The sequence below is a fragment of the Sapajus apella genome, unplaced genomic scaffold (assembly GCF_009761245.1).
Source record: "Sapajus apella isolate SASKATOON/1434 unplaced genomic scaffold, GSC_monkey_1.0 scaffold62, whole genome shotgun sequence".
In the NCBI taxonomy this organism is placed as follows: Eukaryota; Metazoa; Chordata; class Mammalia; order Primates; family Cebidae; genus Sapajus; species Sapajus apella.
The window spans coordinates 6166788-6178825 of NW_022437002.1; the positions used below are offsets into that span (position 1 = coordinate 6166788).

Genomic DNA, 12038 nt, shown 5'->3' on the forward strand with positions numbered 1-12038 from the left:
GGAAAAAGCCTCACACCAAGGTGAGACCGGGAGAGGGAAGTGAGGAGGGGCTCACAGCCTGGGCCATTCCTCTAGTGCTACCACATTCTGACATTCTTGGAGAAAATTCTTCATTTGTGAAATAAGGAAAAAGGAGCTCATGCCATTGACAAAACAGAGGTCAACACTTTCCTCTGCAGGCCAAAGGCCATAAGCCACAGGAAAGGAGCTCCGGGCTGTCATCTCTACTTGAAGCTCCTCCAGTCAGCGATGCTAGTGTGCCTACATGTCTTTACTCATGCTGCTTCCTCTGCCAACAATACCGTTTCTTATCACATCTAATTCCTAATCATCACTCAGCTCAAGCGTCACCTCCCCCAGGCAGCCTTTTCTAAATCCCCTCCAACTTGCACCCTCTGCTGGGTTAGCTGGCCCTTTTAGCATGGACAACTAGCTGAATATCAAACATTTCTGCTTTCAGTATGAAGCAGGTTCTCAACTGAGGGCAATCCCCCTCAACCACTACTCCCAGAGACATTTGGCAATATCTGCAGACATTTTTAGTTGTCGCAACTGGAGAGTACTACTGGCTTCTATGAGCTAGAGGCCAGGGATGCTACTAAACATCCTACAATGCAGCAGACAGCCTCTCTCTGCCCCAAAGAATTCTTCAGCCAAAACAGTTAATAGTGCTGACTTGTCACTGAGAAGTAGCTGCCCAGCTGGGACTATCTTTCCCAGTGCTCTTTACAGCTGGATGCAATCTTGAGACAGGGATCTGGTCAAAGGAATGTGAGCAGGAGTGATGTGTGTCACTTCAAGGCTTACCCCATAAAATCTTCCCAGGGTTACTTCACCATCTGCTGGCTGGATACAGAGCATTTGGGTCCCTGGGGACGGCAGAGCCACCGATGGAACAATTGTGGGTCTCCAAATCAACATGTCGAGGAAAGTCAGCCACCAACCAGGAACACCCACACTGTAACGTTATAAAAGAAAAGATCTTTACCAGTGTTAAGCAACTGAAATATTGAAGTTTGCTACAGCAGCTAGCAATACTCTTATACAGGCCTCCTTGTTTTTTGCATAGTATCCTGTGTAGTCATTTGATTACTCTTCACTTACTCTTTCATTCATTTGTTCATGCCACACTGAGCTGCATGTCAGAGTCTGTGCTAGGTGCTGAGGAAACAAATATAAAGAAGAATAAGACATTCCCATCTCCCATGTCCTCTGGGGGTTGATAGTTTACTGAGAAGAGAGTTAAACAGCAAAGCATGATTGATTACTCCATAAGACATATAGCACGTGATAAAAAGAAGAAGGGCTCCTAGCTCAGCCTATAGGAAGGGGCAGATGAAAAGCAGCACTTTTTAGAAAGAAAACACAGAGTGGGCCAGTACAGGGACGGACAGTGGAAATAGGTTAGAAATTTTCACAGGGTGGAAATAGGCTCTGTTCTGACTCAACAGTCTTTCTATAACTGCCAGCTTTCTTATTTGTCCCTGCTGGTGGGTGGGCAACTCCTAGGATGGAAACCTCTTTTCTCCTGAGTCCCACGGCCTGTAATGTGTCTGGCATTCTCTCTCCTCAGATGTCTCAAAGGAGTCTCACCCCACCTGCTCCTCCACAGCCTACCTAGACCTGGGCTTACCCACTTACAGTTCTCCACCACAGCATGCCTCTCTGCTCAGCTCCCCATTTCAGGGAACAGTTTCCACATCCACCCAGATCCTGAGCCGGAAACCTTTTTATCCTGGATTCCCATCTTGCCCAGTCCCCACATCCAAGCCGTCACTGAGCCCTCCAGATTCTGCCTCCTAGACGCCTCCCAGATTCTAACCAGAGTTCACAATGGCTGTGTTTCAGGTTACTTATAACAACTGAGTAACAGGTGCCCATTTCTGCTCTTGCCCTATTCAATGCATCTTCCTCTCTGCCACCAGCTGTCTTTTCAAAATGCTCACCCGATTTTACAGCTCCACTGTCTTCCCCAGACTTTCCCCCATATCCTACAGAGTAAAATCCAAGCTCCCTGCTAGACCCTCTCTAGAAGAGCCTCCATCATCGGTCCCTGCCAGCCCCTCTAGCCTCAGATCTCCCTACTCCCAAATCCCCAAGCTCCAGCCATTCTGACACCCCTGCAGTCCTGCAATGAGCCATGCTTTCTCTCCCCATTCCCCTGAGTCCTTCTGTGTTTTGTTCTCTCTGCCTAGAAAGCTCCCCTCCTCCTTCTGTGTCTGGCCTTCTCCTATTTGCCCTTCAAAATTCAGTCCAGGTGACAGTTCTTACAAGTAATATTTGTCAGTGACATTCAGAGTGTCTGGTACATGATGGACATTCAGGGAATTGTTGCTGGGTGGGTAGATGGATAGATGGATGGATGGATGGTTAAGTAGGTGTTCAGTAATGTTTGTGGAATGGACCCAAAGGTATCTCTTCTAGACTTCATTATTTGAGTTCCTTAAAGAAATGCCTCCACTGAGTTATGATTTAATGTTATGCTGTCTTCAGAGAGCCCTGATGTGAGAAACTGATGAACTTAACAGCATCTCTGTCTTTTATGAAAACAGAATTGCATATATTGCCCACTATGTCACTCAGTGTCCTTTATACAAGGACTCATGATAAATTCATGCTTGGGGTTATTTCCTGGAAACATTTTGTCTCTGCAGACGAAGATGTGTATTTTCTGCTGTCACAAAATAAAAACTCTGCCACCTAACGTGTTTCCATTTTTGCTTTAGCTGACAAATAAGGATACCCAATTTTATTGCCTTATTACCTCCATGCAGTCTGACCAATTCAGGTACTTGAAAGTAGCAACTGTTTCTGCTTTCTTTAGATGGAGTCAGTCCTTCCTTTATTCTTTGATGCTGTAGTTTGTACTTTTTAATCTGAAAGCTGCCTCAGATCATCTCAGCAGTAAGATAGAAGTCTTAAGTGACTGCATTTTAGTGACCAATGTCCTGGCATGGAAGTTAGGGAAAGAAGGGCAGAATACAGAGCTTCTAGCTGAAGGGTTTTCCATAAAGGGCCTCACCGGGAATCCTTGGCTCATTACTGGGGTCTGGCAGAAAGACCAAAGCAGGAAGAAAGCCAGCTGAATTCTGACTTTGTTGCCACCTTACTGGACCACCACTGCCGCCACCATATTCTTTTCTCCTGTCATCTATGACCTTCCTTTTTCCTAACTTTAAGTGGAGATGTCATAGGCTGCCATCTTTACGTTACTGGGCTGTCAATAATAATAACTAGTGATCATGATAATTATACATTTGTTTTTATTGAGAGCTCATCCTAAGCCAGGCACTCTGTTGAGAACTTCATGTGCATTTCTGTATTTAAACCCTCTCTCTACCCAAACCTATTGTTTTTACCACTTTGCTGATGAAGAATGTCAGAGAAGTTAAGCATATACAAAGCTGCCTTTATCAAGCAGTAGAACAGAAATTCAAATTCAAGTGTGTCAGCTGCCACCACCGGAGCTCTTAACTGCCTCCTCTCCTGTGGGCAAGGAATGAGGCAATAATAAGGGATAAACCCTCAAGAAATGGCAGAGATCACTGATGGTGTTGCCAGGAGAGAGAAGCTACAGAGTCACAGTTTTGCTTTCAGAATACTCAAGGTACCTTTTCAAAATCCTGGAAATGGCTGGCTGCTCTGCAGCCCTGTCCTGTTGCTGAGACAACATAAGGGGGAGGCCCATTCCTGTGAATGGCAACTCTCTCTTCCCTTCACTCTTGTGGTTAATTCCCCCAAGATATTTGCCTGGGATATCCCTAGCATGGATCCTGCCTCTAGGCAGTTTGACCCATTGAGCATTATTCCTATGGGAATGGGTGTCCCTCTGGGTTTTAGGGACCTATAAAGACGTTTGAGTCCTAAACATTTGATGATTAGTCCTACAATCCAAAGAAAACTGCCACATGGAAATCAGTAAATATTTAATTAAATGCAGAGTATAACATTATGTCAACTTCATTAACTGTTGAATTTAGTAGTCATAAAAATTTCATTGCATTTGGTAACAATTTGTAGGTTGGAGTTTTCTCTCTATGCAAGATTTCTCGAGTGGGCACTAAGATTGGTGAGAAATCACAGCCCATCACAAATTAAATAAATTACTCATGGCCAAAAACTTTCAAAAGCAAAATGGCAAAAATCCTTTCAATTTTCTTCTATAGCCAAAAAGTTATTTTTGTGGTGAGAGGTGGGTGTGTTTAAAATATGTTAGATGAGGAACCTAAAAGGACCTACAAGAGTAAGCAGGCTCAGGGGCTAGGACGATTGTAAAAGAGCTTAGGTCATTTCCACCTTTCTGACTCTTCCAGCCTAGCCATGTTTGTGTCAGAAATGAAAGCCAGGTGAGGAGAGGCTTTGACTGGGTGGGAGGTAAGGAGAATTGCCTCCTCCTTAGGCCTTCCTGGTTCCACAGAGGAAAGTTAAGAATCCGAGAATTCTAAATAATGATAGCCAATATTCATTGGATACATGCATTAACCAAACTATTATAAGCACTTTACATGTATTATTTCAGTTGTTATAAAACAAGTCCATGAAGTCAGTATTTTTTTTTTATCTGTATTTCACAGATGAGCAAACTGAGACATTGAGTTTAAACCAACCTGCCCAGGGTAATGTAGGTAGTCAGGAGGAATTCAAGAAGTTTTCCAAGCTAAAAATAATTCACAGATGAAATGGTGTCCATGACCATTAAATGCTTCATTTCAAACTCTAAAAAGACAGACCAAGCTCGTCTTCTTCACTACTTATCTTCAGTACCTCAAACAGTGCTGGGCATAGATACATGTGTTGGAGGAACATAACTCCATGTTGGATGGAACCAGTTTATACCACACTGCTGTGTACCAGGCATTTATGGAATGCTTTGCCCCTGCCTCCTTCACTAGGTGATTCTATCTAGAGTAGACATTTTTTCATCATCTCTAATCCCTGTGTCCTGCACAATTTTAACCCATGATGAGTGCTCAAAAATGAACAAAGCCTGGGAAGGCATAAGTGATTCTGTGAGTCCATTTCTCCATCACAGAACAACTTCCCCAGTACCACAAAATTCTCCCCCCTACACAAAAGCTGCTATTCGGAAACTCCAAAGGCATGCATTTCAGTGTAATTAACAAGCAAACTATTGTATAACACTATCTGCCAGTTATTGTTCAAAGGACTTTCCATGAGTTAAGCAATTGTTTAGTAATACAACATCTATAGTAATTCTACGAAGCAAGTATTCTTTATTATCATCCCATTTTAAAGATTAGGAAATCAAGTGTTATGGGCTGAATTGTATGCTGCAATCCTAAACCCAAATACCTCAGAATATAACTGTATTTGGAGATCAGTTCTTTAAAGAGGTAATTAAGATTTTTTTTAAAAAGCCATTAGGGTGTGTCCTAATCTAATATGACTGGTGTTCTTTAAAGAAGAGATTAAGACAGGGACACATATAGAGGGAAGACCATGTGAGGACACAGGGAGAAGACAGCCAAGTACAAGCCAAGGAGAGAAACTTCAGAATGAAACTAACCATGCCAACACCTTGATCTTGGCCTTCCAGCCTCTAGAATGGCAAGGAAATAAAATTCTGTTGTTTAAGCCACACAGTCTGTGGACTTAGTTATGGCACCCCACCAAACTAATACACCAAGGCACAGAGTCACTTGCCTAAGGCTACATTGCCAGAAAACATGAACTCAGAATCTGAACCCAGAGACTCTGGTTCTCAAGTGTATGTATTTCATGATAATGGAAATGCTCTCTGTGTTATCCAATACAGCAGCCAGTAGCCACATGAGCACATAATACGTGGCTCATGCAAATGAGGAGCCGAATTTTTCATTTAATTTACATTAAAATAAAATTAAAACAACCTCATATGGCTAGTGGCTACCATATGGACATAGCTTTATACCATTTCTAAGTACATCACTTAAGATTTTTGCAGAATTTTCTAGAAATCTCATCCATGCACTCTAAAAACATGCTCTATCTTTGTTCCTTATCCCCGCTGTATTTGACTTTTTTGCAGTCCTTTCTGATTTAGCCCCTGTAGCCTTGTCTCCTTTGAGGGAGAGACGGAACAGGAAGAGTGAGTGAGCTGGCTAACTTTCCAGAATCCTGGGGCCGGGGCAGTGCAGGGTCGTTGGCGTTCTGCTCTAAGCTTAGGTGTTAGCCAACCAAATGCCAAGCAGCACAAACACTGAGTGACATTTTCAGAACTATTAATATTTCATCAGAAATGATCACTTTTCCTTTAAATACACTATTTTAAAAGGTTTTCTACATTCTTAACTATAATTTTATTCAGTCTAGGCCCTCGGAATTTTCCCCAAAGGAACATGTCTTCAATTTTGTAATGAAAATCAAAGGGGAATGAAGCTCGGATTTCAAAATTTAGAGTCAACATTTCCAGGAACTCAACCCCTCTGTAAAGAGCAAGGTTGTATATTGGGCACTTACTGTATACCAGGCACTTTATATACAGTATACCATTAATTCATCCAACACATATTTCTTGAGTGCCTACTGTGTGCTAGAAACGTGATCTTCATAATTATTAACACCATTTTACAGAAAAGGAATCCTTCAGCCTGGACCAGCATGGAATGTTGCCTTCCCTTCTTCTCCCCAATGTCTCACTTTGATATTAGGTTGGTGCAAAAGTAATTGTTTTTGCCATTGCAAGTGATGACAAAAACCGCAATTACTTTTGCATCAACCTAATAGTTATTTTCCATCAGAACCCCATTGCCTCTGTAATTATTGCTGCTTTACCTGCTTGGCTAGTTTGCATCCATCTCTCCTCACTAGTAGACAGGCTAGTGGGAGCAGGGACCATGCCAGTTTTGCCCACCCTTAGGCTTCTTCAGTGCCCAGCAACTCATCAGGCACAGAGCAGGGGTTGTATCAGCACTGGGGGAATGATGAATGAGGATGGGAGAAGTTCACAGTTGTTAGGGTCACATAGCTGGAATGTGAGTGTCAGGATTCAACCCAGCCCTGCATTTATAGACTGCCATCTTCCTCAATTTATGTCCATTCTTCTTTCTTCCTTCTCCACCCTCTTGCTCTTCCTCGTCAAGGGTATTACTGGAGAAACAACCCCCAGATTCTTGGGGCCAGAGAGCCTCCCCCAGCGGAGGTACTCTGTCAGGGCCCAGTTGAATGAAGCTGCTTCCATGAGGGAAGGGGCCTGTTGATCAGCAGACAGCTGACTTAGCCCTTCTCCCTGAACCTCGGACCCCCTACCCCTGCTCCCACCCACCTACTGAAGCTCTTCAGTAGTCAAGGGCTAGATTAGGCCTAGAGTGCTGGGGTCTGAGTCTCAGCTTCCCACTTCTTAGCGGGCCTTGGACACAATCCTTCACGACTGAGATTTGCTTTCCTCACATGTAGAACGATAATAAAAACTACTACTAATTTCAAGAGTTTTAATAGGATTGAATGTGAGCCCAGCGCTTGGCCCAGGGCAAGCGCTCCGTAAAATGGCAGTTAGGATTAAAAGGCGGTCGAGGATGCTGGGGGGCGGGGGGAATCCCAGGCAGGAGCTGAGGTTTGTGTGGAGCGGCGACGCGTTCGGCTTTGACTTCTGATCCCTGGAAGAGCCCTGGGGTCCTTTGGGCCCCACCCGCACCCACCCGACCGGCGGGTCTTGGGCTCCGAACCTGGAGCGCCCCGCGCACCGAGCCGTTGCGTTTGCGTTTGAAACCCACAGAAGGAATTCCGCCGCTCGACGGCGAAGGTGTGGGAACCACTGGCAAGCAAACTGGTGGGAGCCGCCGGGCCCAGCCTGCCCTGCCTAGTCAGCGCGCTCTTAAGCCGCCGGGCCCTTCCGGGTGCCCACCCCGCAGCGCGGCGCTGCCGGGACAGGGGTCTGCTGTGGGCCGGGGCCGGAGGGCTGTGGGCCCATCCACACACGCCTCACCTCCTCTTTCCGGGGGCGGCAGAGCAGCAGCGGGAGAACTGGGGCAGGAGGGGCAGGTCGAGAGAAAAGCGGGAACTGGGCCGGGGGCGGAGGGGAGGTGGGCCGGGCCGTTGGCGCTCGCTCTGCGCGGGGTTCCCTGGGAACGCCCAGGCGAGCGTCTCCTGCGGGGCCCCGCCCCCAGAGCGCCTAGTGAGGTCCCAGGCCCGCACCCAGCCCTCCGCGGCGCTTAGCGGGCGAGCATGGGCTGAGCCCAGGCGCCGCAAGGTGTCACGGCGGCGTCGCCAGGGGGCAGTGCCAGGGACTGTGGGGAGAGCCAGCCTCCCCCTCCAGCTGTTCCCAGATGTCATTCTGCCCGCCCAGGCGCCTGGTTCCTGATCTCCGGGGCATTCCACGGTTCCTAAGCTACTGGTTTTTGTTGACTTTTAAATATTTTCTTCTGAGGGAGACGGGGAGGGGGGCAAAAGTCAGGGAAGAGCAAGTAGAAACAAATCAAACTAAGCCCCCCTCCCCAAAAGAAAGCTGTCCTCCACCCACCCCTGCCACAGAAATCAAAGGCCTCTGAACCTAACCACCTTGCTGGAGCGACAGCCAGACAGAACTGACCCACTTCTGCCAAGCGCCATCCTCCTCTCCCTGTCTGGTGAATGAGGGGTGGTGGCGGATGTCTTCCAGCCCTGGGTGGACAGAGGGGCTTCCAGAAAGAGAGGAGAAGGATGGCCAGTGGGAATGGGCTTCTTTCGTCCTCGGCCCTGGTGGCCAAGCGCCCCTGCGCCCTGGGCCCATTCCCCAGATACATCTGGATCCACCAGGACACACCCCAAGACAGCCTAGACAAGACTTGCCATGAAATCTGGAAGAGGGTTCAGGGCCTGCCTGAGGCCTCACAGCCCTGGACCTCCATGGAGCAGCTCTCTGTCCCCATGGCTGGACCTATAGGAGACCATGAGCTCAGCTTCCAAGAAGAGTGAGTACTCCCCTACTGGGTTGGCAGCAAGGGAGAAGGGAGGAGATGATGTCTGACTTTCTGAGGGAATGTTCTGGCCCAGCGTTGAGGCTGGTGAAACCCGAAAGGCTCTATACTCCCCTCTCCATGGTCCTTTGCTCAAGCTTTGTAGAAGAGCTGACCAAGATTCTGCAGTTACCTGGTTGAGGAGCCAGGTTAAGGCTATATTCCAGGCTGCCTCCTCACCAGCTCACTAAACAGACGTTTCTCATCCTAAAGGCATGTGAATCTGAGGTCCTTGAAAAACCACCCTAGACAAGGCTAAGGGTTATATGGCTCATGGCTTTCCCCAGAAGCAGCTAGAAGATCCTTCCCCTCTCCCACCTAAAGGCAAGGCATTCACATGGATGAGTCTGATGGTTTTAAATCACATCTGGAATTCCCTAATACAGGGAGCAGCTGTCCCATTCAGCCTCCACAGAAGCTGCTGCAAGAGCACACATCAAAATATTTACTGGGAAGGCACTGACATATTCAGAGGACATAATAGAAAATTAAAGTGCGAGAAGATGGCTGTAAATAGCCTGTTTCCTGGATGGGAAATCCTGTGTCTGGGAAACACAGAGCTAAGTGTTGCTCCATGAGGGCAAAGTTGGGCAGATATTGTTGAGGATGTATATTTGAAAGGAGAGGAAGGAGTAGAGAGGAAAAAGGGACCTCGTTAGGAAAAGAAAGTAAGTCTGCTGTGGTTATTAATACCGCCATTGAGCACTTATTTCACGTTTTGCATCTTCAAAGTGGACTGTAAGCTTAATTAATGCTCCCAGAGTCTCTATGAGGCATGTATTAGTGTCCCCATTTTACAGATGGATTAAGTGTTAATAATTAAGAGCTAATGAAAGATTAAACAATAATTAAGTGTTGCCTGCTCCAACACATGCTACAGCTCGGTTCAGAGATGCTCTGGAGTCGGGGAGCCATTCAGGCATTTATCAGCTGCCTCGGGTTTCAGGGATGTCTGGGCAAGAGCTAAGAAGAAAAGCAAAGTGTAACTGACACCCAGCTCTGCACTAGCTTCTGTCCCTCTGTGGGCTCGTTTGCTTACTGCAGATGAAGGTGGAAGACTTTGGCGAGTCCTGCCCCCCTGCCCTGTACTCAGCACGACATGACTTAGACGAGAATGGCCATTCTACAGCCCAAATCCTGCTGTCAGGCCCTTCCGTGGCACTGAGCCCTTCTCCTCTGCCCATTGCCATCTGCTCTGGGACAGGGCCTTGGCAGGAGGACCCATGGGGCTGTGCTCAGCTCTCAGTGGCCAAGTAGCTGATTGTCCACTTTGTGGATCAAGGGTCAGTAGCAATTTCCAGTAGATGGCACCCTCTTTGCCAGGTCACACTGAGTTAATGGAGACAGACTCAACTTCCAGTCTGCACTTGGCTGAAAATTGAACTGGTGCACCTTTGGCCAGCTGCTTAACTCCATTTGGCCTTGATTTCCTCATCTGCAAATTGAGGATGATATGTGCTGCCTTGTCCACCTCAGAGTTGATAATGAGGATCCAATGTGATGGGAGACAGGGAAATGAAAGATGCATTATACAAATCAGGCTGCCCTTAACATGTACTTCTTCAGGTTGAGATTTGCTGCTGTTGTTGTTTGCTTCATTCTGGGGTTTCATACCTCAGGGTGCTTCAGGGGTCACTGTGGAGTCGAGTGGGCTGGTTGCTGGGCCCCAAAATCCATTTCAGCCAGAGCTGTTTAGCTTTTATCAGTTTTACTTACTGGAGTTCTGAGTAGGGCTGTATTTGGAAAAAAATGTTTCTGCTATTGAGAAGAGAGATGGGAAACCACTGACTTAGATAAATAAACAATATCCTAATTGTCAACCAAGCAGAACACAATGAGCTAGTCTTTTTGTTGTTGTTGTTGTTGTTGTTTTTGTTTTTTTCCTTTATTTTTCTTTTTTTATTTTTAAAAGACGGGGTCTCGCTGTGTTGCCCAGGCTGGAGTGCAGTGGCTATTCACAGGCGCGATCCCACTACTGACCAGCACGGGAGTTTTGACCTGCTCCATTTCCGACCTGGGCCGGTTCACCCCTCCTTAGGCAACCTGGTGGTCCCCCACTCCCAGAAGGGAGGTAGTCTTAAAATAAAGGCAGTATGCTAGTGGAGTCAGATAACTCTGGTTTCAGATTCGTTTCAGCCCCATGCCATTTGAAGAATTTGTCACTGTTTAATTTATCTGAACTTTGGTTTCCTCATCTGCCAAGCAGAGATTAATACTATGCATTTTGTAGGGTCGTTGGAATGATTAAATGTGATATTTAAGCATTTATGGCAATAATTCAGATATGTAAAAATTCCTTGCAATTCGGGTGTGATCACTTCTTTAAGCTCTACAATTATTGCATGAGGTAGGTAGTCTTTTAAACTTCCCACCTCGGGATCTTTTTACTTTTTATTATGCAAATTTTCAAACACAGAGAATAGTATGGTGAATACCTATATGTTTATCACTGAGTTTCAATAACTATCACATTGCGCCATTCTGGTTTCAAGTGCTACCCCCACCCCCTCCATTTATAAGTGAAATTCTTTGTACAGAGAACGTGACTGAGCTTTGGAGGGGTTAATTCTCTGCTCAAGATCCTACAGTTAGGAAGTGGTAGAGCTTCAGAAATGAAACCCAAGATCACCTTGGCCCTGAGGCAATAATGTCAGTTGTCTTCTCTTAGAATCTGAGGCATCTTTGAATAGCAAAGTATTTGGAAGTCCCATGTTCTGAATGATCACACACAGATTGAAAAGCCAGGGAGCTGTTCTTATTGTTTCTAGAATGACTTCAGGTGCACAAAACACCTCTCAGCTAGTCTTTCCACTGCTTAATTTGTAGACCGGTTTGAGTGGTATTTTCTTGTATTGGGGTAGATAGGTAAGTGCATTCTAGAACTCTTTTTGGCCAGAATTTATTTTTCTTGACTCTGTAACTATATGTCATAGGAACCCAGGAATTTCAAATTCGAAAGAGATTTTTGAGGCCATCTGCTGCTGCTTGTCCCTGCCAAGTAGTGCACTTAGACCATTTGGACAATTTCTCAGATGGGGAGCTTACCACTTCCCTTTGCTGCCCCTTCCCTTGCTATGAACCCCCTCAAAAGACCATTCACTTTCT

At 46.2% G+C, this 12038-nt stretch overlaps 1 protein-coding gene across 1 annotated transcript in view; it reads left to right on the top strand.

Moving 5' to 3' along the window:
• Positions 1–7676: 7676 nt before the first annotated feature.
• Positions 7677–12038, top strand: part of CUNH1orf94 (chromosome unknown C1orf94 homolog) — a 42472-nt gene continuing 38110 nt past the window's right edge. Inside the window, exon 1 of the mRNA XM_032246842.1 lies at positions 7677–8888. Coding sequence (XP_032102733.1) covers positions 8569–8888 — 320 coding nt within the window. The 5' untranslated portion in view covers positions 7677–8568. The remainder of the gene's footprint in view (positions 8889–12038) is intronic.